General features: G+C 31.5%; 1 protein-coding gene across 1 annotated transcript; it reads right to left on the reverse strand.

Annotated features, from left to right (window-relative positions):
* Window positions 1–7,849: 7,849 nt before the first annotated feature.
* Window positions 7,850–9,230, reverse strand: LOC112005317 (F-box/kelch-repeat protein At3g23880). The gene has a single exon (XM_024037597.2). It carries the CDS (start codon window positions 9,178–9,180, stop codon window positions 8,020–8,022), a length of 1,161 nt encoding a protein of 386 aa, XP_023893365.1. The 5' UTR covers window positions 9,181–9,230; the 3' UTR covers window positions 7,850–8,019.
* Between the last annotated feature and the right edge of the window lie 6,275 nt (window positions 9,231–15,505).

The raw sequence follows: 15,505 nt of genomic DNA on the forward strand, positions 1-15,505 counted from the left end.
TCTCATTTCATCCCAAAAAAAAAAAAAAGTCCTATTAAGTCAATATCTAACTATATAAATCTAAAAGTTGAAGCGTAGCATTTTTTAATGTTTTTATGCTCATGTTGACTACATTAGTAGCCATGTCATTACTATCATTTTTTTCCTAAATTTTTCCTACAATTCAAAAATCATTTTCCTCAACTTTAAAATACTAAGAAAAAGACAATAATTCCCAGCCCTATCTCCATTGTAAAACCTAATTTTTATGGTTTTAATTCCACCATAAAGCTCAAACCCAAGCCTGCGTTTCAAGGCTTCAATTTTTTAACGGAAACCTTTTGTGTTTCGCGGTTTCAACTTTCTTACTCCTTACCTTTTGGTTTACTGAGTTTCACGGTTTCAACCCTTCAGCATTTCAATTTTGCAATGGTTTCAATTTCTCAATGGCAACCCTTTAGCTTGCTAATGCCAACCTCTTTGTCTTACCTCCTTCCTCTTTTCCTCCCCTCACAGTATATACTTACTGACAGAAGTTGGATGATTTAGTTTAGGTATCCTCGCATAATAATTCAATGTAAGGATTAGAATAATAGTATTGTTCCTTTTGATTGATGTCTTTTTTTTTCTTTTTTTCTTTTTTTTTTTTCCTTTTTAAATTTTGTTAGCGCCACTTTCGTGTTGTGGTGTGGATGATTGTTATGTTGATTTTGAATCAGGGGTGTCAAATGGGTGGGTTTGGGGTGGACATAATTGGGTTGGGTATATAAAATCCATTCACCCATTAAAACCCATTTAACTAGTTACTTCTAACCTAAACTCAACCCAACCTAATTATAATGGGTAAACCTCAATCCACCCAATTATCAAAATTTCCAAAATAACCCTAAAGTGAAAATGACCAAAGTACCAAATATTTTAGTTTGCATTTTTTAAATGACACATCAACATTTTAATTTTAAAAAAAAAGCCACGTCAGAAAATTAAAAATGAAATTTTGAATTTATAATTTTTTAAAATTTAATTAGACTAATTTTTAAATCTTAAAATCAAATATTTGTATCCGGGTTGAGAGAGAGAGAGAGAGAGAGAGAGGGGCTAAGATTCAATCGGCGGTGATCAGGTGGTTCGGCTTTGGCTTTAACTTCTCTTTGAGTGGTTCGGCTTTGGCTTGAAGATCATCACTGATGCCAAAATCTTCATCCATCAGAGGAGGTAGGTTCAAATCAAATGGCTAGACCCTTGTTGCTATGGCAATCATCGGATGCAACAGGGTTCATGATCTTGACCCTTGTGACTGGAATTGAAACAACCCTGGGCTCACTAAAATGCTTGAGGTCGAGGGTTTTTTCTGGGATCAAAGCTTGGAGAAGGCATAGATGCACCATGGAGATTGAGGGTTTAGAGGAGGAGGAAGCGGTGGTGAAGGAGGTTTATGGTGGTTGTGGTGGTGCCGGCAAGCGTGGGGTTCTGGGAGACTGGGTTTGAGTTCATGTGGTTCATAGAGTACGAGAGGAGCGAGTGTTTGATTTTATTTAGGAGTGGGATCGGTGGCTTTGTTGCCATTTGATCTTGCACATCTAAGATTGAGGTTGAAGAGGAAATTAAGGAATAGGAATTTGAACATGTGAAATTTATGGGTTTGCAAGAGATGGATTGGTTATTCTGTTTATGGGTTTATTTCTTGGGTTGATTTATGGTTTGGTTTGGTTTCTTGTTTTCCTGGATTTGATGGAGATTAAACTTTCTCAAAGACCAAATAGTGCAAAGTGACGAATAGAAAGAAAGAAAAAAGATTGAAAATTTGAAAATTACCGGTGGGCTTTCTGAGGAGACGAAGATTTGAGAGAAATGACAAAAATCTGAGGAATCTCCAAAGCTTTGAAGCTCCTGAAGCTGTTGGGTTTCTGACTAAAATGTGATTGGAGGCCAAGAAAATGTGGGAAAATGAAAACCCTTGTGAAACACTGAAATGTCTAAGGGGCTTTTATATATATATATATATATATATGGGAAGGGCTGGGTTGAATTTGAGTATATTTTTTTTGGGTTAAATGGGCTTCAATGGGTTTTTAGTTAAAATCCAATAATCACTGGGTCTAATTGGGTTGATACCTATTTAACTCAATTAATAATTTGGTGGGTTTGGGTTCAATTAGAGTGGGTGGGTTTGGATGGGCAAATGGGTTTGGGCTTACTTTGCCGCCCCTAATTTTGATTTATACTGCATCTCCATCATATCAATAGGTTCTTTTATTTATTTTTTTATTTTATATATATATATATATATAAGTAAAAAAAAAAAAATTTGTATACTTGTGTTTGACTTGTTTGTGTGTTATAGTAGTTTCCAAAATCTTTTTATTAAAAAATTTGATTAAATTGCTTTCCTTTTTGGCATAGAATTCCAATTCCTCTAGAAGTTGAATAAAAGAATCCAACTCCAATAGCTTTGGTTCTTTTTGAGGGTGTGGTTACCTTCTTTAATTATGTCCAATTGCCTAAAGAAACCTAAGTTGTGATTGCTTACACTTAGATCATCTTCCTTCTTTCTATCTAATCTATATCTATATATTATTAAAAGCTGAAGCGTGGCATTTATTACTGTTGGGCTCTTGTTGCGCCACCTCATTGCCACGTCATTCGCCACATAATTATTATTTATTCCTTTTTTTTTACAAAAAATATATATAAATAGATTATTGACTTTACATATTCATCTTTGTCGGTTTTAACATATATATATATATATGTTTTTTTTTTTTCTTTTTTTTTTTCCAATTTCTTATTAGTATTATTTACTTAGGAACTTGTAGGGGCCTACAACGCACATATAATTTCAATTTTTTTAGGGGAAAAAAATATTTTTTGTTAGTAAAAGTTAATTGTCTCCACAGGCCCACAACAAGTGCTTCAAATTGAAAATTTTCTCAACACTCTGAATTTGGTAAAGGCGTAAAGCTGAAAAAAAAAAAAAAAAAAAAAAAAAAAAAAAAAAAAAAAAGGAATGTTGGAGTATCTGCCATACGAAGTGTTGCTGGAATCCTGCATAGACTACCCAGAATCCCTAATTCAATTCAGGTGCATTTCCAAACATGCAACTCTCTAATTACAAGTCCTGCCTTCGTCAATTCCAGTCTCACTCGATCACACTCCGATTCTGGTCTCACTCGATCACACTCTGAAAAATACCCCTCATTCAAGTATTCAACTCAAAATTTCAGCATTTACATTCCTAAATTCTATTTTATTCTTGGTATATAGTAGATATTTTTGTGTTGCTATACTTAAATATAAGTTTCAAACCTCAATATATGGCTTTTGGATTTAATTTGTTCTTGAATGGATATAAAGAGTGGTCATAATTTATTTAATTTTTTATTGGTAATTTAGCAAAATTTCATTATTTTAGAGAAAACAGAAATAAAATAAAATAAAATAAAAAAGATCCCATTTACACAACTAGTATATTAGAGAGTCTGAAGAGTCTAACAAAATTAATGTAGAAAATGATGGTTTCTAGAAAATGAGTAATTTTTCAAAAAGTATTTTCTGTAAAACTATCTCATTTTTTAATGTTTGGTAGCAACTTTAAATGAGTTGAAAAGCAATCTCTTAACTTCCTTTATTTAGCTTGTTATGAGATAGAGTTGTTTTCCAAAAAAATTTAATGGAAAACAATCTCTGAAAATAAGTCATAATTTTATGTTGACAAAAGATAGTTTTCTTTTAACGCTTCTTTTTTTATGTTACCAAACAATGAAAAACACAGAAAATTATTTTACATAAAGTTTTCCATCGAAACAAATGGAGCTCAACAAACTCCTCGAAAGAGGAAAAAGACAGCCTGCTCAAGGAAGCCATCCAATCATACAACATCACAGCAAAAACAGTTTCAACTAGAATGGTGTACTCTCGGTCCCCTCAAAAGTACCCCTATTTCTTGCCAAATAGTCCACATTAAACATTGAGGGATAGGCCCCCGAATAACAGAGGCCTGATGGTAGCCAAAATCCCCATTGTAAAGTCAATAAAAAGATTGTCAACTTTTCTGAACTTGAATTTGTTGTATAGTTCTCTATTCTTATGTTGGGAAAATACAAGGATAATAAAAAGGAAGAAAATGGAGTATTGGGGAAAACTAAGGTTGAAACTGAAAATTAGAAGAAACTTTAAGGACCATAAGTGGAGTTTGCCCAAAAATTAAGTATAATTTTGTTTAGCTAAATTATATGAAGTAGACTGCAGTCTATTGATTCACTTTGGTTGTTTGTTGATGTGGAAAGATTATTGACATTAATGGGACAAGGAGGGTAAATTGGACCTTGTATTACTTCTCCAATAATTTTTTTGGCTTTTCAATGGAAAATTGATTATGGTTTGGCAGAGAAGACTTTGGAATAGAATCATGAATATAAAATAGGATTGTAATTGGGAGCTTTATGGTATACTAGTCGTATACCTGCGAGTTGGATGGTATCATTAAATATTTTATTAATATTATAATTTTAGTTAATAACCATTGGTTTTTCATTAGTTTTTAAGTTATTAAAAACCTTAAAAATATCTTTTTTTTACCTTTACACACACACACACACACACACATAGTGAATCTTTACACATACCTTTAAGAAAACTCTATATATTCCACTTTTTTGGATGCATAAAATTATAGACTACTACTCCATAATTATAGTGGCTAATTAATTTTATNTCTCTCTCTCTCTCTCCATTGGCAACCTATTGTTATCCAAAATTTAATGATGATTCTATGACATTAAATATGAATTATTAGTTTTTTTATTTAGTGTTTCTAACTTGATTTGTTTTGTATTTCATTTTTCCTTTGATGCATTGGGTGTGAGAATGAGTGTTTCCCTAGCATTACTTCACTTAATAAGGACAATTTTATTTATTAATTTAGGCAAAATATTATATTTTAAATTTAAAAATTAAAAAGGAGAGGAAATATAAATAATTTAATTATATATATGGGGGATGTGGCTGAATTCAAATGTTGAATAAAATTATGAGAAAAAAAAATTAAAAATAAAATATATAATAGTAAACACTAACTTATCCAAATCATTCTATGTAATATAATAATAGTATATTCTTATATACTATCTTTAATTGTTTATAATCCAATATGATAACATTTAACAATCAAAGTGATAAAAAAATAAAAATAAAAAACTTAAAACAAAAAACTAAATTACATCAACCAAAATAGAATTCTAAAGAATACAAAACTTTATCAAGCTAAAATAGAGATGCAAGAAAAATAAAAAATAAAAATCCACCAAAAAATTGAGGGAGAAAGAGTGGGAAATAACCACTTTTTTGTGAGAGAAAATTATGTAAAGAATGGAAGAGTGAATGACAAATTTATACTAAGATGGATGATAATAAAAAGAAACAAAATAAAGGAAGATAAAAGGAAAGAGGAAGAGTAATATCAAGGTAGAATGTTAGGGGAGATGAAAAAGTAAAGAGAAGGAGAAAGTGTAAATGTAAAAAAAAAAAAAAAAAAAAAAAAAAAAAAAAAAAAAAAGAGTACGATTTGATGAGCACAATTTTCTTTTATTTGAATTTAAGTAAAATATTACATTTTTTTTTTTTAAACAAAAAGAGAGAGAAAATATAAATAATTTAATGATAAGGAGGATGTGGTTGAATTTCAATATTGAGTAAAATAGAAGAGAAGAAAAAATAAGAAAAATTAAAAGATATAACAATAAACACTAAATTATCCAAATTATGCTATGTAATGGAATACTATTTTATTTTTATCTATTATCTTTAATTTTTTATAATGTAATCAGATAAAATCTAATAATCAAAGGTCAAAATAATAATAATAATAACTTAAAACACAAAAACTAAATCGTATCAACCTAAATTAGAGTTCTTAAAAACACAAAAAATTTATCAACCTAAAGCGGAGATGCGATAAAAAATAAAAATCCACCAAAACATTGAGAGAGAGAGAGAGAGAGAGAGAGAGAGAGAGAGAGAGAGAGAGAGAGAGAGGGAGAGAGAGAGAGAGAGAGAGAACCTTTTTGTGAGAGAAAACTATGCAAAGAATGGAAAAGAGTGACAAATTTATAGTAAGAGGGAATGGATAAGAAGAGACAAATAAAGGAAGATGGAGGGAAAGATGAATAGCAATATTAAAGTAGAGGGTAGTGGGAAGATGAAAATGTAAGGTTGAAGAAAGTGTAAATATCTAAAAAAATAAGTTAATGTAAAAAAAAATTATAGGATAATATTCTTCCTTATAAAAAAAAAAAAAGTAATAACCTTATTTTTCTTTTTCTTTTATTTTCCTTTTTAATTTCAATAAAAATTAAAATCTTATTTCGTCAAAAAAAAAAAAATCATATCAAATTAGTTGAAATTTAAAAGATCTTTTGTCAAAAACACGCCTGAGGTTAAATACATTTTAGTGAATATGAGATGTGATTGGAGACGTAGAATTTAATAGCCACTTAACGTAACTAATAAAATAGACGAAATATTGACATTAAAATTTTGGGTTAATGTCCAAAATTGTAAACTTCAGACATCAATGGGGAGGCTAAATTTCAAAATCAGTTAGAGGGACGCATGGGTGTAACCGACGGAGAACGATTAAGGTAGATTGGGATAACTTTATTCACTTGAGTGAGGTTTTGGGCATGATAATTGGCATGGGAATCATTCTCTAGAAGAGTTGCACCCAAATTTATATGTCTATTAAGTGGACAAGGACGTTTCAATTAACTCAATCATGGATAGTCGATTAGATGGGGTGCGATGTAGTTGGAATGTGAGATTAATCAAAAGGTTTTTTAATAAATTGGAATGTGAGATTTAGAAATTGGAGTAAATAAATTTTCTTTAAGATCTTCTCTACTCAAATATCCCTAAAAGGTTAGCCACCGATAAAAATGAGATGAAAATTCAAGGGGAGTGGTCATTTTGATGTTCGTTCTAAGTATGAGGTTATTTGGGGTAAAATTAATAGAAGAGTCTTAAATGGGAAAAGACCTGAAGACGGACCTCATTTTTCATTTGAAGAGTAGTATGGAGGGTGTTGTATGCATTTATATAAATGGTGAGACTGTGGACCATTTGTTGATCCATTTCATATGTTTTATAGAAGGTAGTCTTTAGAGTTGTTTGGGATCCGATGGCTATTACTAGGGAAGGTAGATTGTAGGAATTAGTCCGAAAACGTCCCTCAAATATTTGGAATTTTCACTCATTATATCTTACGCAGCTATCATTAGAAATAATTATATTTCTTACTATACATTATAAAAAAAAAATTTAAAAAAGAAAAAAAAAAACTTATGTCAAGTTGGAATCATTTGATGATTTGAACTAAGTTTAATTGGTTTCATGTGTGGGGTCTTACTAGTTGAATTTCCATTTAGATTGTATAGAATTGCTTCATTCATGGGCAATTCTTTTGGGTTCTTTGTTTATCATCTTGAACACAAAGTAATCTTATCTTCTAATAAAATATGAGGAATGTTACAACCATAAGCTATTTTACAACATTTTTATAAACTATTGATGCATTTAACATCTTATAGGTTTTCATCTAGGCCCACTATTACTATCACTTTTTCAATTATTAATTATAACCACTCACCAGATCAGCAGTTTGTAAAAATTTTTGTAAAAAACTTTGTATCTCTAGCATTACTGATAAAATATCTTTGTTTATAAAAAAAACAAAAATTATTCTAAACTTAGAAAGTGTACTTTACATTTTTGTCTCAAAATTATTCTAATTTTTTTTTTCTATTTCCTCTAAAATAATAAAATTTTGCTAAATTGCCTATTAAAAAAAAGTAAAAAAATTATGACCACTCTTTATATCCATTCAAGAACAAATTAAATCCAAAAGCCATATATTGAGGTTTGAAACTTAATATTTAAGTATAGCAACACAAAAATATCTAGTATATACCACGAATAAAATAGAATTTAGGAATGTAAATGCTGAAATAGAATAAAATACTAGTTGAATACTTGAATCGAGCCTATTTACATGCACTTTCTCTTCTTGCTCACTTTCCTCTTGGAAACTGCATCATTAGGTTTGTCGAGTAAGAAAAGATTCTCCACATAATTATCAGCAAAAGAATAATATGGGCTTCTACAAAACCCCAAAGTCTTCCCTTGTTGGCTCTCAGGGTCATATGAACAGAGCTCCCAGCCAAGTAATAGTTTTTTCTGCACTAATAAATGATCATTCTTCCGGAAACCTAACACTCTACACAATTGCCTACTGAGGTCAATAGTGAACAGTTTAGTCCAAGAATCAACAATGCCACACTCTTTCATCACAAAAACTGAACAACACTTGACGCCTATACAACGCTCGCCCTTATACTCATAACATGTTAGAGAAAGCAATCCCTTGAATACCGAGATATCAATATCAGCCTCGAATCTGAAATTACCTTTCGGCAGGGATATTGCGCGGAAAACCTCATCACCCAAATCAAATGACAAAACTATTGAACCCCGGACATCACAGTAATATGCCGCAAAATAAACAACTCCATTTAAAGAAACTGCTGTTGAAAGGGACCAATCACTAATATAAACCCCAGCCGGAAATGAGTCCCCACCACTCGTTAATCTCCAATATCCCTCGTTAACAGAGTAAACCTCAACTAGAGGTTTTTTGGCGCTAATATTTTTAGATTGAAGTACAATTCTCACCAGCTTATAATCATTGGTCCTTGAATCAAACCCAAACGCTAGATAACAAGCAAAGGAGGCCGTAACCGAAGGCTTGGGAAGGGCAATAAATTTTCTAATGCAGGGATTCCAAACAATATAGCGGCTTTGTTCATACAGGCAAAACAATCCATTAACGTAACTGACTATTTGAAAATTGCAACGAAAACTACTCGGGAACTCAAGCTCTTGAATTTGTTCAGATGAGGAGTCATTATTGTCATTGTCTTCTTCGTGAATTAATTCGTAACCATCTACAACATGGGGTGTAACATCCAAATACTTAACGATTAATTTGTTGGAGTTGGAGTGTGATCGAGTGAGATTGGAATTGATGAAGGCAGGACTTGTGATTAGAGAATTCCATGATCTGGAAACGCAACTGAATCGGATTAAAGATTTCAAGGGTAGTCTATGCAGGATCTCCAACAACACGTCGTATGGCAGATACTCCGTCATTCCGTATCTTTTTTTTTATCTATTTTTTTTTTAATTTTCGGCTATTCCGAATTCAGAGTGTCGAGAAAAGTTTCAATTTATAGGTCTTGTTGTCGGCCTTGTGATCGAATATATACATCACTGTATCCTATTATAATTAGGATTTCTAATTTAAGTGTTTTTTATAATCCATTGTAATTAGGATTTCTAATTTACATGTTTGTAGTTATCCCATGAAAATATAGAATAAAAAAAAAGCACATATATATATATATATCATATTAGCTAGGGTCCTATCTATATTTATATATTACTAAAAGTTAAAGCGTAGTATTTATTATTGTTACGCTTTAGTTGAGTCACGTCATTATTCATGTCATCTTTTTTTTTTTTTTTTTGGTTAATTTATTATCTTTTTAAAAGAATGCAAAATATATGATGACTTTACATATTCTCATGACTTTTTTTAAAAAAAAAAAAAAAAAAAAAAAAACCAAACTATCCATTGAATGTTTTCCTATTTTTCAACTTTCTCAATTTATTTTTATTTTTTTGGATAGAATATGTAGAATCCTTTCCATAATGACTGAGTGTAACCCACTCATCTTCCCCCTTTACTCCATTAACCCAACCGGCTAACTATTCCAATTCTCAATTAACCGTCCTCCTTGGTCTCTCTCTCCATCAAACAAAGGGATAACATCACCCCACTTTTCCACCACCTTATTAAATCCATTTTAACCACAATTCAGCACTACTTCAATTCTTTGATCTCAATTCCTATTCTCTCTTTATTGATTTATATATATATATATATATATTGTAGTTGCCCCCTCTCCACTTCTACAGAAGCTATCGAAACACCATCAGACTTAGTAATGCTACGGTCTTTTTTGCTCTTCTTCAATCAACCAGGTAACCAATTTGTCTCTCCTAATTTCTTTTTCGTGCTTTCGGTTCCTCCTTTCTCCATCTAATTTAATCTATTGAGAAAACTAGATAACTAGACAATGCAAAAACAAAAGAGACATGTTGAAAAAGAGATCAATCTTTAGACCCGATTTTTTGTCAATTTTTTGTCAATAAAAACATTTTAATTTTCACCCATTTGCTATTTTATCCCATGTGGAATGTCGATAATTTTTTTTTGGTTATTGTTGCATGACATATACTTGATGAAATTTCTTGTAGATGTGTGGTAGCAAGTAATCAATGGGGAGAATACTTTTGAACACTATTTCTAAACTTGGGCACCCTATTCTCCTATAAGCTTCACATGTTTTTGTGGCATGTAATGGTTGGGAGAAGTTTCTTAAGTTTATGTCCATAAATGCCATATACATATCACATGAATTACAGGCTTACAGCTCCTTACGGTGAGGGTTTTGATTTAAATATTTTTGTCTCTATTGCTTTTGTTTCTATTGGTCACATTTGCATATGCACTCTCTTTTTGTAGGGTTTGGCTTACCTCCAGTATTTTTTTAATTGGAGGTTTCCTTTTATTTTAAATACACAATAGCAAGTAATTGCAAGAATAAGATTGAAGGGGAAAAAAACTTGCTTTGTTAGTAGTAGAAATAAGATGTTCGATGTGGGTATGTGGGTTTGCAACGTTCGATAGATGTAAAACTATATTTTACACTTTTTGTATAATTTTATAGACATGACTTGAAAAGCTAAAAAACTATAAAAGTTTCTAATTATAAAAATAATAAAAAAATGACCAAACTATACAAGTAATTTTTTTGTTGTTGATGAATTGCAAGATTTTATTGAAGGAAAAAAAGCAAAAACAAACATAACATGGGGACAATTGCCAACATCAAAAGAACCAAAAAATTTTATTTGAAGCAACCAATGTTCCTTTTAAACTAATTTATAAATGTTTTGTTGTTGGAAACAATCAAGCTCAATCAGTTATTGAAGCTTACGAATTTTTGTTGGCACTTATTATTATTCCAATTATCCTTATATCTAGCCCCTTAGATTAATTTTTGGGGGTTCAAGACTTCAAGTGATACCAATAATGACATCCTTTGTGGCATCCCATTATTTACTTAAATATTTCATATATGCAATGCTTATTTCATTTAACATTTTTGAATTAATATTTTGTTTTTCATTTTCCCATTTTAGTCTCTTTGCAAGTTTTGAAATTGCATAGCTTCTATTACAACATTTAGCACCAGCTAAAGCACTACACCACATAAGCTTCTCAATAGTGTTGGTTTCTATGATTAAGTCATTGGTATTTGTAATGCAAGCTTAAGTGGAGAATAAACTTTGAAATTCCATAACTATATACAACACATGGAACAAGAGGTTGAATTTATCTGTACAAAGTTTTGAATAATAATGTATTAAATAGTTTTGCATAACTACTCTACAATCGTTGTAGTTTGTATATGCCAATGTCATCTTCATTCTGAAAAGTGAGAAACCAGGAAAATTAAAGAGAAAACTCACATGGTTGATAGTGATTAACTATTCCTTAATTAATTCCTCTTGGTTGAACATGTACACTCTCTAGAAAAAAAAATATATATCTTGATCTCAACGTTGAGGGCAGTCTACTAGAATTTTCTATCATATGTTACCTTTTAAAGATCTTATCAACTGTATGGATGATACTTTTGGTTTATGAGACAAGATCAACAAAATGGTGGTTTCATATGATTATATTTAGATGACTTTACAATGCCATGATGGATGGGTTGGTCTTATTTTACCATATAATGCAAGTAATCATGTAATTTATTTATGAATTTCAAGGGCAATATATTGTGGGATTTTTTCATATGTTGTAATTTAAAACACAATTTCAAATGACACATATTGACTTTCTAAATATATACACTCTATATTATATTAATTCAATAATATTCCAATGAAAAGTAATTATATCAAATTTTGATACAAAATTTAAGTCCTATTGAAAATACAATTGTTAATCAACGTGTTATATTGCCATACTAAAAAAAATAGAATTAATAAAATTAAATTAAAAAGTCATATGAATAGAATCAAAGGCAAAAAATTTAAGCGCCACTTTAATTAACTAATAAAATGGACGAAATATTGACATATTAAAATTGATTTCAAACATTATGGTTAATGCCCAAAATTGTAAAATTCAGACATCAATGGGGAGGTTATATTTCAAAATAAGTTAGAGGGATGCATGGGTGTAACTTATGGAGAATGATTAAAAGGTAAAATTGGGATAAATTTATTCTCTCAAGTAAGGTTTTTGCATAATATTTGGCACATGAATCATTCTCTAGAACAGTTGCACCCTGATTTATATGCCTCTTCAGTGGATAAGGATGTTTCAGTTAATTAAATCATGGATAGAAGATTAAATGGGGTGCAATGGAGTTGGAATGTGAGATTTATTAAAAGGTTTTCATGTTTAGAAATCGGGGTAAATGAATTTTCTTTTAGATATTCTCTATTCAAATATCCCCAAGAGGTTAGCAACCGATAGGACGAGATGAAAATTCATGGGGATTGATCATTTTTATGTTTGTTCTTAATATGAGGTTATTTGGGGTAAATAGAAGAGTCTTTAGTGCATCAATGCCCAAAGGAGGGCCTCTTTTTCATTTAGAAAATAGTATGTATGGTGTTGTATGCACCTATATAAATGGTGAGACTGTGAACCATTTGCTAATCCATTTCATATGTTTTATTGAGGATAGTCTTTAGAGCCTTTTGGGATCCAACGCCTATTACCAAGGAATGTAGATTCGAAGAATTAGTTCAAAAACACCCCTCTTTCCTGCAGCACATTGTTTCTCTTATGAAACTCACATAATGACAGAGATTGCATCACATCAGTTCTAACAATCCAAATGGATAGAAAAGGTACCATGAAAGGGAAGAGAGAAAATCATTAAACCTATCCAAGAAAACCATGAGAGGGTCATGCCAAGCTTTGAGGCAGGATTGTTATTTTGTTGGAGACACAGGCTTGGAAACCATAGTTCATATATTTGAAATTTGATTCTAGGTTGTTTGATGTGGATTGTACGGACGGAACGAAATCATCACTCCTTTGAGAACACTGAGAAGATGTTGATTGAGTTAAAAGATTTGTGCCAAGCTGCCAGCATAGTCTTTTTGATTGGTCTTAGTGCTGGGGTTTTACGGATTGTTCCTTTCTTATAAAGTTTATTTTTACTCTTAGAATAGACTCTTGATTTTTTTTTTCCTCTTTGTTTTCTGTTTTTGCTTTTCTGTGTTCCTCATCATGAACACCATGTATTTTCCTTTCTTCTTCTTTTTCATAAATAATATTATTCTTGTTATCTATCCCAAAAAAAGAAAAAAAGAAAAAAGGAAACATAACAATAGTTCTCTAACATAGTTCAAGGAAAATAAAAGTATAATTAATCCATAAGATATATACTACATCTCCATCATTTCAGCTCTCTAACATGGTTCAAGGAAACAAAAAAAAAAAAAAAAATATATATATATATATATAATCTATAAGATATATACTAACATCTCCATCATATCAATAGATTCTTATTTTTTATAAGTAAAAAATAAATAAATAAATAAAATAAAAAATTGTATACTTGTGTTTGACAAGTTTGCGTGTTAGCTAGCTGTCTTACCCTCGGTAGCACCTACGGGTTGTGATGTACTCAACACAATTACTGGGCCAATTTATCAAGCATGTTAGGCATGAACAAAGAAGTAGGGACTCTGGCCTTGACCAACAAATTAAACGCAATTAAAGAATCAAAAAATTAAGAGAGAGAGGACTTCCCATTGCCGAAGAGCTGAGTTTGCTGAGGAAACAGTAACCCACCGCCAGCGAAGGCAGATGTGGCATCCAACTAGGGGTGTCAAATGGGTGGGTTTGGGTGAGTTTGGGGTGGGCATAATTGGGTTGGGTATATAAAACTCATTTACCCATTAAAACTCATTTAATTAATTAATTCTAACCCAAATCCAACCCAACCCAATTATTATGGGTAAACCCTAACTCACTCAATTACCCAATTAACTGAATTACCAAAATGCCATTAAAATGAAAACCCAATACTTTCTTGGCTCCACTCTACTTTCCCGGAAAAAAGACTTTCCCAGGAAAAAGAAAAAACTTTTCTTGGATCTAAAATTTCTTTTTCTTTCTCCTCCATTGCCTCCCCACTTTAATTCTGACCAAACAACTCTCAGTTCTACTCTCTCTGTTTGATTTCCGATTGAGATTTGATTCGAACCTTCCAGGAAATTTTAAAATTTTTTTTCTCAGAGATTTGCTATGGCTAACGAGAAGATCGACGGTCAAGATCAGGTGAACCAATATGATGGCGAGGAATATGAAGACTCCTTGTCGTCGTCGATGTTGATGGAGGACTCGGTTTCGTTGTGCGGTGTTGGATCTGGAGCGAGTTCGAGCGGTTCGCGAGAGAAAAACGGTGCCATGATCGGCGACGGCGAGAATTCTGGGTTCATGGGTTTTGGATTGCTCGGTTTGTGGGTTTTCGATATTTATTTATTTTTTTTTTGCTGGCATTTTTTGGTTCTTCGCATGGGTTTTTTGGTGTTCGATTTTTTTTTTGTGCAATTTTTTTTTTCTCAGATCTGAAAATCTCTCAATGAAACTGTTGGGTTTCCGACTAAACCTTGATTGGGGGCCGAGAAAATGAGGGAAAAAGAGAAAACCCTGTGAAACCTTGAAACGTAAGGGCTGGGTTTTTTTTTTTTTTAATGGGAAGGACTGACTTGAATTTGGGGATAATATTTTTGGGTTAAATGGGGCCCAGTGGGTTTTTAATTAAAACCCAATAATCATTGGGTCTAATTGGGTTAATACCCATTTAACCCAATTAATAATTGGGTGGGTTTGGATTCAGTTAGAGTGGGCGGATTTGGGTGGACAAATGGGTTTGGGCTTATTTTGCCACCCCTACATCCAACTGACTAATTCAAAAAAAAAAAAAAAAAAAAATCAGTTTAGGTGTGAGTGAGGCTGAGGAGAATTGGGTTAAGTTCTATTTAACTTAGGTTAGTTAAAAGGGTTAAGTTTTCCCAGTTTTAAGTTATCCGAGTTAGGTTATTTGGGCTGGGTTAAGTTTAGAACTTTCACAATAGAATATCTTAGATTCCATTAGATTTAACTGAGGTAGTAATATTTTTTTTTATAAATGTTACTAATTGGGGTATTTGTTCATTTACGAAACATAAAGGGAGAAATTGGTTGCTTCCCAAATACGAAACATAAAGAGAGAAATTGGTTACTTCCAAAAGATAAAAGATGGGGGAAATTCTGAACTAAAAAAAAAAAAAAAAAAAATTCCAACTCTTTCCAGCATTTTTTTATTAA

The sequence above is a fragment of the Quercus suber genome, unplaced genomic scaffold (genome assembly GCF_002906115.3).
Source record: "Quercus suber isolate HL8 unplaced genomic scaffold, Cork oak 2.0 scaffold_127, whole genome shotgun sequence".
NCBI lineage: Eukaryota > Viridiplantae > Streptophyta > Magnoliopsida > Fagales > Fagaceae > Quercus > Quercus suber.

What these genes read in the sequence shown, in the direction of transcription:
- LOC112005317 (XM_024037597.2), bottom strand. Translation starts at nt 9,180, where the DNA reads ATGACGGAGTATCTGCCATACGACGTGTTGTTGGAGATCCTGCATAGA.